General features: G+C 41.9%; 1 protein-coding gene across 1 annotated transcript in view; it reads left to right on the top strand.

The window, feature by feature from the left end:
• The window catches only part of STUB1 (STIP1 homology and U-box containing protein 1), a 101702-nt gene that overhangs the window by 49949 nt on the left and 35996 nt on the right, over positions 1-15757 (top strand). The window contains exon 6 of the mRNA XM_053694727.1: positions 9116-9232. Within this exon, the coding sequence (XP_053550702.1) occupies positions 9116-9232 (117 nt within the window). The remainder of the gene's footprint in view (positions 1-9115; positions 9233-15757) is intronic.

Below are 15757 nucleotides of genomic sequence, written 5' to 3'. Positions count from 1 at the left end.
TTCATGTTTTTTCGCAATTGCAGTAATAAAGTGTGTTCAGTTTAAAATTTAAAGTGACAGTAACGGTTTTATTTTAAAACGTTTTTTGTACTTTATGATCAAGTTTATGCCTGTTTAACATGTCTGAACTACCAGATAGACTGTGTTCTGAATGTGGGGAAGCCAGAATTCCTATTCATTTAAATAAATGTGATTTATGTGATAATGACAATGATGCCCAAGATGATTCCTCAAGTGAGGGGAGTAAGCATGGTACTGCATCATTCCCTCCTTCGTCTACACGAGTCTTGCCCACTCAGGAGGCCCCTAGTACATCTAGCGCGCCAATACTCCTTACTATGCAACAATTAACGGCTGTAATGGATAATTCTGTCAAAAACATTTTAGCCAAAATGAACCCTTGTCAGCGTAAGCGTGGCTGCTCTGTTTTAGTTACTGAAGAGCATGACGACGCTGATATTAATATCTCTGAAGGGCCCCTAACCCAATCTGAGGGGGCCAGGGAGGTTTTGTCTGAGGGAGAAATTACTGATTTAGGGAACATTTCTCAGCAGGCTGAATCTGATGTGATTACATTTAAATTTAAATTGGAACATCTCCGCATTTTGCTTAAGGAGGTATTATCCACTCTGGATGATTGTGAAAATTTAGTCATCCCAGAGAAACTATGTAAAATGGTCAAGTTCCTAGAGGTGCCGGGGCTCCCAGAAGCTTTTCCTATACCTAAGCGGGTGGCGGACATTGTTAATAAAGAATGGGAAAGGCCCGGTATTCCTTTCGTCCCTCCCCCCATATTTAAAAAATTTGTTTCCTATGGTCGACCCCAGAAAGGACTTATGGCAGTCAGTCCCCAAGGTCGAGGGAGCGGTTTCTACTTTAAACAAACGCACCACTATTCCCATAGAGGATAGTTGTGCTTTCAAAGATCCTATGGATAAAAAATTAGAAGGTTTGCTTAAAAAGATGTTTGTTCAGCAGGGTTACCTTCTACAACCCATTTCATGCATTGTCCCTGTCACTACAGCCGCATATTTCTGGTTTGATGAACTGCTTAAGGTGCTCGATAGTGACTCTCCTCCTTATGAGGAGATTATGGACAGAATCAATGCTCTCAAATTGGCTAATTCTTTCACTCTAGACGCCTCTTTGCAATTGGCTAAGTTAGCGGCTAAGAACTCTGGGTTTGCTATTGTGGCGCGCAGAGCGCTTTGGTTGAAATCTTGGTCGGCTGATGCGTCTTCCAAGAACAAGCTACTAAACATTCCTTTCAAGGGGAAAACGCTGTTTGGTCCTGACTTGAAAGAGATTATCTCTGATATCACTGGGGGTAAGGGCCACGCCCTTCCTCAGGATCGGCCCTTCAAGGCAAAAAATAGACCTAATTTTCGTCCCTTTCGTAAAAACGGACCAGCCCAAGGTGCTACGTCCTCTAAGCAAGAGGGTAATACTTCTCAGGCCAAGCCAGCTTGGAGACCAATGCAAGGCTGGAACAAGGGAAAGCAGGCCAAGAAACCTGCCACTGCTACCAAGACAGCATGAAATATTGGCCCCCGATCCGGGACCGGATCTGGTGGGGGGCAGACTCTCTCTCTTCGCTCAGGCTTGGGCAAGAGATGTTCTGGATCCTTGGGCGCTAGAAATAGTCTCCCAGGGTTATCTTCTGGAATTCAAGGGACTTCCCCCAAGGGGGAGGTTCCACAAGTCGCAGTTGTCTTCAGACCACATAAAAAGACAGGCGTTCTTACATTGTGTAGAAGACCTGTTAAAAATGGGAGTGATTCATCCTGTTCCATTAAGAGAACAAGGGATGGGGTTCTACTCCAATCTGTTCATAGTTCCCAAAAAAGAGGGAACGTTCAGACCAATCCTAGATCTCAAGATCTTAAACAAATTTCTCAAGGTTCCATCGTTCAAGATGGAAACCATTCGAACTATCCTTCCTTCCATCCAGGAAGGTCAATTTATGACCACGGTGGATTTAAAGGATGCGTATCTACATATTCCTATCCACAAGGAACATCATCGGTTCCTAAGGTTTGCATTCCTGGACAAACATTACCAGTTCGTGGCGCTTCCTTTCGGATTAGCCACTGCTCCAAGGATTTTCACAAAGGTACTAGGGTCCCTTCTAGCGGTGCTAAGACCAAGGGGCATTGCAGTAGTACCTTACCTGGACGACATTCTGATTCAAGCGTCGTCCCTTCCTCAAGCAAAGGCTCACACGGACATTGTCCTGGCCTTTCTCAGATCTCACGGCTGGAAAGTGAACGTGGAAAAGAGTTCTCTATTCCCGTCAACAAGGGTTCCCTTCTTGGGAACAATTATAGACTCCTTAGAAATGAGGATCTTTCTAACAGAGGCCAGAAAAACAAAGCTTCTGGACTCTTGTCGGATACTTCATTCCGTTCCTCTTCCTTCCATAGCTCAGTGCATGGAAGTGATCGGGTTGATGGTGGCGGCGATGGACATAGTTCCTTTTGCGCGCATTCATCTAAGACCATTACAACTGTGCATGCTCAGTCAGTGGAATGGGGACTATACAGACTTGTCTCCGAAGATACAAGTAAATCAGAGGACCAGAGACTCACTCCGTTGGTGGCTGTCCCTGGACAATCTGTCTCAAGGGATGATGTTCCACAGACCAGAGTGGGTCATTGTCACGACCGACGCCAGTCTGATAGGCTGGGGCGCGGTCTGGGGATCCCTGAAAGCTCAGGGTCTTTGGTCTCGGGAAGAATCTCTTCTACCGATAAATATTCTGGAACTGAGAGCGATATTCAATGCGCTCCAGGCCTGGCCCCAGCTGGCGAGGACCAGGTTCATACGGTTTCAATCAGACAACATGACGACTGTTGCGTACATCAACCATCAGGGGGGAACAAGGAGTTCCCTAGCGATGGAAGAAGTAACCAAAATTATTCTTTGGGCGGAGTCTCACTCCTGCCACCTGTCTGCTATCCACATCCCAGGAGTGGAAAATTGGGAAGCGGATTTTCTGAGTCGTCAGACATTGCATCCGGGGGAGTGGGAACTCCATCCGGAAATCTTTGCCCAAGTCACTCACCTGTGGGGCATTCCAGACATGGATCTGATGGCCTCTCGTCAGAACTTCAAAGTTCCTTGCTACGGGGCCAGATCCAGGGATCCCAAGGCGGCTCTAGTGGATGCACTAGTAGCACCTTGGACCTTCAAACTAGCTTATGTGTTCCCGCCATTTCCTCTCATCCCCAGGCTGATAGCCAGGATCAAGCAGGAGAGGGCGTCGGTGATCTTGATAGCTCCTGCGTGGCCACGCAGGACTTGGTATGCAGATCTGGTGAATATGTCATCGGCTCCACCTTGGAAGCTACCTTTGAGACGAGACCTTCTTGTTCAGGGTCCGTTCGAACATCCGAATCTGGTTTCACTCCAGCTGACTGCTTGGAGATTGAACGCTTGATTTTATCGAAGCGAGGATTCTCAGATTCTGTGATCGATACTCTTGTTCAGGCCAGAAAGCCTGTGACTAGAAAGATTTACCACAAAATTTGGAAAAAATATATCTGTTGGTGTGAATCTAAAGGATTCCCTTGGGACAAGGTTAAGATTCCTAGGATTCTATCCTTCCTTCAAGAAGGATTGGAAAAAGGATTATCTGCAAGTTCCCTGAAGGGACAGATTTCTGCCTTGTCGGTATTACTTCACAAAAAGCTGGCAGCTGTGCCAGATGTTCAAGCCTTTGTTCAGGCTCTGGTTAGAATCAAGCCTGTTTACAAACCTTTGACTCCTCCTTGGAGTCTCAATTTAGTTCTTTCAGTTCTTCAGGGGGTTCCGTTTGAACCCTTACATTCCGTTGATATTAAGTTATTATCTTGGAAAGTTTTGTTTTTAGTTGCGATTTCTTCTGCTAGAAGAGTCTCAGAATTATCTGCTCTGCAGTGTTCTCCTCCTTATCTGGTGTTCCATGCAGATAAGGTGGTTTTACGTACTAAACCTGGTTTTCTTCCAAAAGTTGTTTCTAACAAAAACATTAACCAGGAGATTATCGTACCTTCTCTGTGTCCAAAACCAGTTTCAAAGAAGGAACGTTTGTTGCACAATTTGGATGTTGTTCGCGCTCTAAAATTCTATTTAGATGCTACAAAGGATTTTAGACAAACATCTTCCTTGTTTGTTGTTTATTCAGGTAAAAGGAGAGGTCAAAAAGCAACTTCTACCTCTCTCTCTTTTTGGATTAAAAGCATCATCAGATTGGCTTACGAGACTGCCGGACGGCAGCCTCCCGAAAGAATCACAGCTCATTCCACTAGGGCTGTGGCTTCCACATGGGCCTTCAAGAACGAGGCTTCTGTTGATCAGATATGTAGGGCAGCGACTTGGTCTTCACTGCACACTTTTACCAAATTTTACAAGTTTGATACTTTTGCTTCTTCTGAGGCTATTTTTGGGAGAAAGGTTTTGCAAGCCGTGGTGCCTTCCATTTAGGTGACCTGATTTGCTCCCTCCCTTCATCCGTGTCCTAAAGCTTTGGTATTGGTTCCCACAAGTAAGGATGACGCCGTGGACCGGACACACCTATGTTGGAGAAAACAGAATTTATGTTTACCTGATAAATTTCTTTCTCCAACGGTGTGTCCGGTCCACGGCCCGCCCTGGTTTTTTTAATCAGGTCTGATTTTTTATTTTCTTTAACTACAGTCACCACGGTACCATATGGTTTCTCCTATGCAAATATTCCTCCTTAACGTCGGTCGAATGACTGGGGTAGGCGGAGCCTAGGAGGGATCATGTGACCAGCTTTGCTGGGCTCTTTGCCATTTCCTGTTGGGGAGGAGAATATCCCACAAGTAAGGATGACGCCGTGGACCGGACACACCGTTGGAGAAAGAAATTTATCAGGTAAACATAAATTCTGTTTCTTTGGGTAGACCAAATTTGTGAAGGGTGCATGTCAGAAACGTCCAATCTAAACGGTCAAACGCCTTCTCGGCGTCTGTGGAAATAAAAATAGGCTGGGTTTTCTGTCGGTGAGAAAAATGGAGTAATGTAATGCTTTTACTGTATTGTCCTTGGCTTCTCTTTGCAGTACAAACCCTGTTTGGTCACTGTGGATTAAGTAGGGGAGTAATAGGTTGTCGATTGGCTAGGATCTTGGAATAAATTTTGAGGTCCACATTTAGTAAGGAGATGGGTCTAAAGTTGGATGGGGAGTCTGTCGGTTTACCCGGTTTGGGCAGGACTGTGATAAGTGCTTCTAGCATACTTGGTGGGAATGGTTGCTCTGGACCTATGAAGTTAAAGAGATTTAAATGATGGGGTGAGAGAGTTTGTTTGAATGTTTTGTAATAGAAGTTACTGAAGCCGTCCGGTCCAGGGCTTTTCCCTTGTTTAAGAGACTTAATAGCATCATCTAGTTCCTGATGGGTAATGGGTTGGCTTAGGAGTTATAGGTGTTCAGGGTGGGTTTGGGGAAGTTGAAGTTGTTCCAGATATTTGTTGCATATCTGTTTTTTATCCTCTGGAGATCGAGAGGGGAATAGGTTATATAGTTTAGTGTAATAATTATGAAACTTATTGGCTATTTTTTTGGAGTTAGTAGTCTTTGTGGCATTGCTAGTTATTAGTGAGTGAATATATGACAAGAATTGTTTACTCTTAAGTGCTCTAGCCAATAGCCTACCTGGCTTGTTCCCTTGTATAAAATATTTTTGGCGTAGAAGGAATGGAGGTCATTAAGTTGTTTGGCCAAATTTAGTTTTTTTTTTTAATTTCTAAGTCCATCGGGTGTCTCTTGTGGGAGTAGTCTAATTTTTATTATTTCTGTCTTGTTTGTTTATTTTTAATGGCTTTGCGTTTCATTAATATGCCTCTCTAATAATACATTTATGGGCTTCCCGTGTAATAATTGGTGAGGTGGCAGCAGGGGAGTTAATGGTGAAGTATTCCTGGAGTGCCTTTTCTATATCCAGTTATACTAGGGGGTTCGACAACAGTGTTTCATCGAGCCTCCATTGAAAGGGATGTATAGGGATTGAGGGTCAAAAAAGCAACTGCTAACAGCTGAATGATCTGACCAGCTAATAGGGACAATGCGGGAGTAGCGCAGGTTTAGTAAAGATAAATTATCTGCCATAATATAATCGATTCTGGAGTAAGATTTGTTTGGGTTAGAGAAGAATGTATAATCATCTGCCCTCCCCATCTTGGCCTTTATGTAGGAGTTCAAATAGAACTAATTTGTGGAAAAGTATGCTTACTCTGTTAACTTTTTTTTTTTAGGATTACTACTATGGAAGTGATTTGGGTAGTGAGATGAGAAATATCTAGGTTCACTGCTTTGCTTGAAATGGGTTTCTTGTAAAAACAAGATTCTGCTATTTTTATGATTTAGGTCATGAAACGCTTTAGACCTTTTTAAAGGGAGAGTTTAGGCCTTTGGCGTTAATAGTGAGTGTAGTAAATGACTGGTCTGTTTTCGTTTGAGTCATTGTGTTAATGTTTTATACAGTAAGTTAGTGAGTTCTCTGGTGAGTTGTCAAGATAAGGAGTGACGCATTTCAGACGATTCAATAAAAAACAGTACATAGAATAACAATGTAACAACAAACAAAATAATAATGAACAAAACATTTTCAAACAAAACTTTTTGTAAACAATGGTAAGCTAACAGGAATTCCCTGCTTGTAATGGCAAGGGGGGTTAGAAAGTAAGAGATTCGTAACCTATTGTTACGGCACATATTGTTAGCTTTAAGTTCTTACAGGGGGCTGCTGGAGCCCCAGATTTTGGTAGATTGTGAGTCAGTGAAGGCACATAGGCTACTTATCTAAGAAAGATATAATACAACAAAATTATTAAACATAATACTTGTAGTGCTATGAGATTAAAAGTGAGATCTCCTTAGAGTCAGGTAAGAGACAAACATCACAAAAACAGTGGATTGGTCTTGCCCATTTTCTGTCGTTGAGATTGCGTTCTTTTTCTGTCTCTTGGATACTGCTGTTGGCCAGGTCGCTCTCTGAGGTTTAGTAGTTGTGGAAGGAAGATTGTTCAACTGTTTGGTGGTAGTTGAAGGTAGCTGGTTGCTGGCTGGAGGTACAAGATTCATGTCTTTGCAGAAGACCTCGCTATCTCCTGGGTCCATACATGTTTTCCTCTGACCTTCCCATGTCACTTGTATGTGGCAAGGGAAGCCCCATCTGTATGAGATGTTGTGATTTCTTAACAGGGTAGTGAGCGGGGCAAATTCCCTCCTTCTTTGCAGGGTTCTAACCGAGAGGTCAGCGTAAATCGAGAGTGCAGATCCTTGGAAGCGCAGCGGTGAAGATGTCCTAGCCAGCTTCATAATAACTTCCTTTTACTGGTAGTCTTGGAATTTTATTATTACATCCCTTGGTGGCAGGCCCTCCTTAGGCCTAGGTCTCAGGGCTCTCTGGTATCTATCCAGAGCAAGTGGAGTTGAGTAAGATGAGCCTTTAAGGGCTTTGAACAGATCTTGTAGGTAGGCAAGAAGGTTCTCTGCGGTGATGGTCTAAGGAATACCTCTTATTCTAATGTTTTGCCGTCTGCTTCTATTTTCAATATCTTCCAGCTTGTCCTGGAGTTAAGCGATCACTGTATTCTTCTTGTACGTTCTGCATGAGGTCTGCTATATCAGATTGTTGCGATTGTTCAAATTCCTCCTCCAGATATTCAACCCTGTCCCCAAACTAATGCATCTCTTTGCGAAGTTCTGAAATTTCTTTCTTGATTTTACCTGCAAGATTAAATTAGTAAAGTCTTGTTTAAATGGTAGAGTTTCAAGTAAGGCTTGTTAGATTTGCACGGATTCAGGGGCCCTGACCTCCATTGTGTGCTGGAGCTGTGGTAATTCTTCTGCAGGTTCCATGGACTCTGGTTGCAAGTCAGAATTCTCAAGTGGTTTAAAGAATTTATTCATGGAAGCTATGATGAGTCTTAGGCGCTTTATCTTGCTTTGCCTGTTTCCTCAGTGACATTTCTGTGCAGTAGAAAGCTGCTTCGCCTGTATATTTGAAGCTCTCTTGTATCAGTGTGCCGCCAGGTATTTTTAAGCAAGGAAAGCAGCTGATAAAGCAGTGTTTATTGCTGGATCTATCCTGAGAGTTAAGTGATGGTGCTACCAGTTTAAGTGGTTCATAGTCAGGATAGATGTGATAGACAGGCACAAGAGGAGATGAATTACCACATGTTAAGGCATATAGTCTCTGTGCATAGCTCTCAGATGAGAGACATATGTATGGGCTGCATACTGTGGATTTTGTGGTTAAAAAAAAAAGTAAGAATAGTACCTTAGTCGTTGCAGTGGATAGCCCCAGCAAGTCCTCGTGGATGTGGCAGGCTTAGATAGGCCTCAACTGAGTGGAGGATACAGTGTGCTATGATATGGGTTTAATGTAAGTGAATCTCCAGATTTGGCTGAGTTAGTTAAATCTCCTCTTCAGCATAGTGCTGCTTGGCATAGGTGGTGATTACCTTTGATGCCTCAGATTGAAAACGGATCAGATGTAGGCCGAAATAGGCCTAGATGGAGAATGAGGTAAATTGGAAGGATATCTGATAATCCGGTCAAATAAACAGTCTCAGGCTTCCTGGGGGACCGTGGCATCCCAGGGCTTCATGATTAAGCCATTGCCAGCTTTTTTTCCTAGTTTCCGGCAGGTCCGTGGTAGGCCCAAACGAAGCCGGGGGCTGTAGTAGATATCCGTGGCTGGTCACAGACCGGAAGTGCGGTCGTAAACTTTTGAAAAGTTTTAAAGTAGCTTAGTGGGCGAGGACTAGTCTCTAGGTGAGAGCATCTATGATTTGGTTTGTCTGTGCTTTTCATGCTGTTTTTAGCGTTATATCTGGGGCATCCTTAAGAGCTCACTCAGAGTGCAGCCATTCTCGATGGCCGGCTCCGCCCCCGTTAGTTCAGTTTTTGTTGATTTCAGTTCCTAACAGCAACTGATTTGCGGCTAAATAATGCCTATACTGCGTTACTCCAGCTTAACTCTACGTAACATACATTTTTATTACCTTTCTTGTCCTATGCAAATATTCTAAAGATTCAGTTATTTCTGGTGTGAGTGTATAAAAACCTAAACTCCTGACACAATGTTCTTTCTCATTCTTGTAGAAAAGGGACATCCCTGATTATTTGTGCGGGAAAATCAGTTTTGAGCTCATGAGAGAACCCTGTATAACTCCCAGCGGCATCACCTATGACAGGAAGGACATTGAAGAACATCTCCAGGTAATTGCACAAATCTTTGTATAATGGGGGATTTTTATTTTAGAGGAATATTTTGTCGAACTGTAAATCATCATGGAGTTCTGTTTTTAATTTTTATATCAGTCATAAGAAATTACTTTACAGTTTATTTTCACTGTCTGATCTTCTGTTTTTATTTGTTGTTCAGGTGAGATCCTAACTTGTTCTCTGGATGTAACCAATTTTTTTTCCCCTTGAAGCTTGTGAAAAATATGCTGAGGAATTGAGAGATTATGGATAAAAATACAGAGTGTTGACTTTGCAGCGATAAAGTAATGTAAACAAAATAAAAATGGCTTAAAGGGACAGTCTACTCCCAAATTGTTATTGTTTAAAAAGATAAATAACGTCTTTACTACGCATTTCACAGCTTTGCACAACCAACATTGTTATATTAATACACTTTATAACATTTAAAACTCTAAATCTCAGCCTGTTTTTAAGCCCCTGCTGGCCGCCTTTATCTCAGTCCATTTTATAAGCTTTTTTTCACAGCAAGATAGAGCTAGTTAATGTTTACCAGATAGATAACACTGTGCTCACTCCTGTGGCGTTACAAATGAGACCGCACTGATTGGCTAAATTGCAAGTCATAAACAGCCCTGAGAGACTGCAGAGACTTGCATACAAGGTAATCATAGAGGTAAAAAGTATATTAATAGAACAGTGTTGGTTATGCAGAACTAGGGAATGGGTAATAAAGGGATTTTTTTATCTTTTTTAACAATAACAATTTTGGACTAGACTGTCCTTTTAACCTCTGCTTCTGTTTATTGAGAATTGCATACAGATTTATTTGATATTTTCTTCATAAATGGAAAGAGTCCACTGCTGCATTCATTACTTTTGGAAATAAGAACCTGGCCACTAGGAGGAGGCAAAGACACCCCAGCCAATGGCCTCAGTACTCCTCCCCCACTTCCCTCATCCCCCCATCCATTCTTTGCCTTTCGTCCCAGCAGGTTAGCAGAGAAGTGTCAGAAGTTTGTTTTCGTATTTTATGGAGGGTAGTACTCTTCGACATGGGACGGGAGTTTTAAGTAATCCTGTCAGTCTCTCAGTGAGGGCCTGGATGAAAGTTAGAGTCTGGAGATGCTTGAAAAATCTTTCTGCGAAACCATCCGGACTCATTTTAACAAGTCTATAAGCAATCGGCGTTGTTGAACTTCGCTTCGCTGCCTGCTTCCTTATCTCAAGTCCATGGTGGAGGCGAGGCTACTATCCGTCACACTTGAAGGGCCGTGTTCCTGTTCCACGGCGTAGATTCCGGTAAGATTGTTTCATTTTACTTCTTCATGATTGTACTGTAACTCATTTGTTCCTGCGAACTCGTATGAAAAATACAGGGTCTCAGTGGGACTCCTTTAGTATCTTGGAATCAAGGGTTAATATCTCCTGAGGGGGATTATTGAACAGGGTTTTTTTTTAATCATGTTTGTTATGTGATTCAATCTGCTTATGTGTAGTGTTAACTGGGCTCGTGGTTTTTTGGAACATAACGGCCTTTCGAAGTGATGCGACCTTACGGTTGGGCATGCTTTTTTTGGGCACCTTGTGACCGGGCGTGTGTGTGTTCTGGTCTACCATTTCCGCATTCCTGACTGTGTGGCGACGGGGAATTCTAGTCCGCTGGTGTCTGGTTCATAGGAGGTGGTGAGTGCCCCAGCCATTGTGGGTGTCAGACGCCAGTTAATTTTTTTTTTTTTATAGTCCATTTTTTGGTATCCTTTATCCAGTTATGATGCTGGTATCCTTTATCCAGGAGGATGCTGATGTTGAGATTGCTCAAATTTCTGATTCAGATTCTTCGTCCTGTGACGAATGCGAATTGGCCCTATTGACTCAGGTCAGTCAGGTATGTTCTTTAGGCTGTCCTAGAGCGCCTTGTTCCTCGGGCTCTGGGGTTCAAGGGACTGCTGAGCCATCCGCCTCGGGGGGGGGGCCCTGTCCTCTGGGAGGAGAGTTCCCTACCGCTCCCTACTACTACTACACATGCGGATAACCCAGGTTAGGTGGATTGTTCCCCCCGGAGGTTGTGGCATACTTTTTTTTTATATACTTTTGGCACTTGCGCGTCTACAAAGTCCAGATGTTTATTTGCGATTATGCTCGTGCCCGACTGCCCCAGGTCTCTCGGCCACTGGAGGGCATGTGCAGTTCCCTGTGGGTGTAACTGTTCCTGAGTGTTGTGCCTTTTGTTACAGGCTGGCTCGCCTTTGTGTTTTACTCAGACACGTTTTTGAGCTGTTTGGGGATCCTATCCTTCTCGGTTATGGGATTCATCAGTCTCCTCCTTTGAATGGCTCACCTCATTAGACATGGGGGGATGAAGTAATCTCCTTTAAGTCTTGTTATCGAGATCCTTCCCAGTTTTGTTGGAAGAACAGGGTTTCCGTTAGGCTGGTCCTGCGGAACTTTCTGTTTTTCTTGGGCGTTAACCCTCGGATTGCCTGTTATTTTATTTTATGCGGTTAGGATGAATTTCTTTCATGTAATTGGCAAGAGTCCATGAGCTAGTGACGTATGGGATATACAATCCTACCAGGAGGGGCAAAGTTTCCCAAACCTCAAAATGCCTATAAATACACCCCTCACCACACTCACAATTCAGTTTTACAAACTTCCTATGGAGGTAATGAAGTAAGTTTGTTCTTGATTTTTATGATTTCTTTTATGATAAGCACTTCTAAGCATTCTGAAGCCCAATTCCTCTCAGAGTACAGTGTTAGTCAGAGGGATGTGAAGAGAGTATCGCCTATTGATTTTATGGTTTACCTTGCGGGAAATCTTTTCAAGGGTTCTCTGTTATTGGTCATAGGTATTCATCTCCTACCTCCCTTTTCAGATCGACGATATACTCTTATATACCATTACCTCTGCTGATACTTTTTCAGTACTGGTTTGGCTATCTGCTATATGTGGATGGGTGTCTTTCGGTAAGTATGTATCATTATTTAAGACACACTCGGCTATGGTTTGGCGCTTTATGTATTAATTTAAAGCTTTAAATATATGTATTTTACTTATGTTTGCCATGAGTCAGGTCTATTTGTATTTCCCTTTGCAGTCTGGCAGTTTAGTTATGGGAATCATGTTATAGGAATTTTTTCTTATCTGGAGTCTTTTTTCCAATTTGACTTGTTTTTTCTTTTGAAAAACTTACGGGCAAATTGGGCTCTCGAGGGTGCAAATGCTGTTATTTATTGCGTCATTCTTGCCGCGAGAATTTTTTGGCGCGAATATGCATCTGTAGTGACGCAAGTTCGTCATCTCCTGTGTCTTAGTTGACGCAAGGTTGTTTGGCGCGGAATTGTGTTTGTTATGATGTGAGTTGCGTCATTTCTGGATGTTTGTTGGCACCAAAAAATTTTTCAACTTCCTTTTGCGTCATACTTAACGCCTAAAAATGTTATTTTATTTTACCCCACTTCCTATATGCTCCTTGCCTTCTTTATGCTCAGAGGGCTATGCTATTTGCTTTTTTTTGTCAATTTTAGCATTTGCATTTTTTCCCATTCCTGAAACTGCTATATGTGGAAATAAGATATTTCTGTTTAAATGTTATTTTTTCTTTTACATTTTACAAGATATCTCAATCTGATCCTGTCTCAGAAGCTGCTGTAGGAACCATGCTGCCTGAACACAGTTCTACCAAAGCTAAGTGTATCTGTTGTAAGCTAGTGGAGATTATATCTACAGCTGTAGTATGTAACAGTTGTCATGATAGGCTTTTGCATGCAGAAAAAAAGTTACTATTAGTGCTAGTACAGTATCTGTTGTTCCTTCAACATCTAAAGTACATGATATCCCTGTTGACATGAAAAATTATATTGCTGATGCGATACAAAAGGCTATGGTTGCTATACCGCCTTCAAATAAATGTAAAAGGTCTTTTAAAACTTCTCATAATACTTATGAAATTTGTAATGACCGACAACATACTGATATATCCACCTCTGATTCGGATCTCTCTGATTCGGAAGATCCTACTTCAGACATTGACACTGATAAATCAACTTATCTTTTTCAGATTGAGTATATTCGTTCTTTGTTAAAAGAAGTGGTGATAACTTTGGATATTGAGGAGTCGGCCTCTTGATAATAAATCCAGTAAACATTTAAATTCTGTCTATAAATCTCCTGTGATGATCCTGAGGTTTTTCCTGTTCCTAATGCTATTTCTGTTGTGATTACTAAGGAATGGCCTAAGCCTGGTACTTTTTTTGTTCCTTCTTCAAGCTTTTAAAAGTTGTATCCTTTGCCAGTAGCTAAGTTAGAGTTTTGGGAAAAAGTCCCTAAGGTTGATGGGGCTATTTCTACTCTTGCTAAGCTTACTACTATTCCTATGGAAGATAGTACCTCTTTTAAGGATCCTTTAGATAGATAAGATTCAATTTTCCTAAGGAAAGCTTATTTACATTCTAGCTATATTCTCAGACCTGCCATTTCTATGGCTAATGTTGCGGCTGCATCAACTTTTTGGTTGGATAGCTTAGCACATCGGGAAAAAGATTCTGGTTTGCATAGCATTGTTCGTTTGCTTCAACATGCTATTTTTGATATCATCAAGATTAATGTTAAATCTATGTCTTTGGCTATTTTAACTAGAAGAGCTTTATGGCTCAAATCATGGAATGCTGACATGGTATCTAAATCTAGGTTACTATCTCTATCATTCCAGGGTAATAATCTGTTTGGTTCCCAGTTGGATTCTATTATTTCCACTATTACTGGGGGAAGGGAGTTTTTTTGCCCCAAGATAAAAAGTCTAAGGGTACATCTAAAGCTTCTAATCGGTTTTGTTCCTTTCGTCAGAATAGAGAACAGAAAACCACTCCTTCCCCTAAGGACTCTGGCTCCAATTGGAAGCCATCTTCGAGTTGGAATAAATCCAAGCCTTATAAGAAGCCAAAGCCAGCCCCCATGACTGCATGAAGGTGCGGACCTCAATCCTGTTCTGCTGGTGGGGGGCAGATTGAAATTATTTCAAGACGTTTGGGCAGGTTCCGTTCAGAATCATTGGATTCAGAATATTGTCTCTCAGGGGTATCGAATAGGTTTCAGAATAAGACCTCCTGTTAGAAGATTTTTTCTCTCTCACGTTCCAACAAATCCTGTGAAAGCTCAGGCCTTTCTGAAGTGTGTTTCAGATCTAGAGCTTTCAGGGGTAATTGTACCAGTTCCACTTTTGGAACAGGTTCTGGGTTTTTATTCAAATCTATTCATTGTCCTGAAGAAGGAAAATCCTTTCTGACCAGTTCTGGATCTGAAGTTTTTGAATCAATTTGTAAGAGTCCCAACTTTCAAGATGGTGACTATAAGGACTATTCTGCCTTTTCTTCAGCAAGGTTATTACATGTCCTCAATAGACTTACAGGATGCGTATCTTCACATTCCGATTCATCCAGACCACTATCGGTTTCTGAGATTCTCTTTTCTAGACAAGCATTATCAATTTGTTGCTCTTCCATTTGGCCTAGCAACAGCTCCAAGAATCTTTTCGAAGGTTCTCGGTGCCCTTCTATATGTAATCAGAGAGCAGGGTATTGCGGTGTTTCCTTATTTAAAGGGACAGTCTGCACCAGAGTTTTTATTGTTTTAAAAGATAGATTATCCCTTTATTACCCATTCCCCAGATTTGCATAACCAACGCAGTTATAATAATATACTTTTAACCTCTGTGATTATCTTGTATCTAAGCCTCTGCAAACTGTCCCTTTATTTCAGTTCTTTTGACAGACTTGCAGTTTAGCCAATCAGTGCCTGCTCCCAGATAACTTCACGTGCACGAGCACAGTGTTATCTATATGAAATACGTGAACTAACACCCTCTAGTGGTGAAAAACTGTTAAAATGCATTCTGAAAGAGGTGGTGGCCTTCAGGTCTAAGACATTAGCACTTAGTTTAAGCTTTCAAGTAAGAATACCAAGAGAACAAAGCAAAATTGGTGATAAAAGTAAATTGGAAAATTGTTTAAAATGACATGCCCTATCTGAATCATGAAAGTTTTTTTTTGGCCTAGACTGTCCCTTTAAACGATATCTTGGTACTGGCTCAATCTTTTCATTTAGCAGAATCTCACACGAATCAACTTGTGGTGTTTCTTCAAAAACATGGTTGGGGGATCAATTTACCAAAGAGTTTCTTGATTCCTCAGACAAGGGTTACCTTTTTAGGTTTCCAGATAGATTCAGTGTCCATGACTGTCTTTAACAGACAAGAGACGAATGAAATTGGTTTCTGACTGTCAAAACCTTCAGTCTCAATCATTCCCTAAAGTGGCTATGTGCATGGAAGTTTTAGGTCTCGTGACTGCAGCATCAGATGCAATCCCCTTTGCACGTTTTCATATGAGACCTCTGCAGCTTTGCAAGCTGAATCAATGGTGCAGGGATTATACTCTGATATCACAATTGATATACTGAAATCCCAACATTCAACTCTCTCTGTCCTGGTGGTTGGACCATCATCTAATTATTAAAGGGGCCTCTTTTGTTTGTCCTTCC

The sequence above is a fragment of the Bombina bombina genome, chromosome 11, assembly GCF_027579735.1.
Source record: "Bombina bombina isolate aBomBom1 chromosome 11, aBomBom1.pri, whole genome shotgun sequence".
NCBI classification, from domain to species: domain Eukaryota; kingdom Metazoa; phylum Chordata; class Amphibia; order Anura; family Bombinatoridae; genus Bombina; species Bombina bombina.
This window is presented reverse-complemented; position numbering and strand designations above follow the sequence as displayed.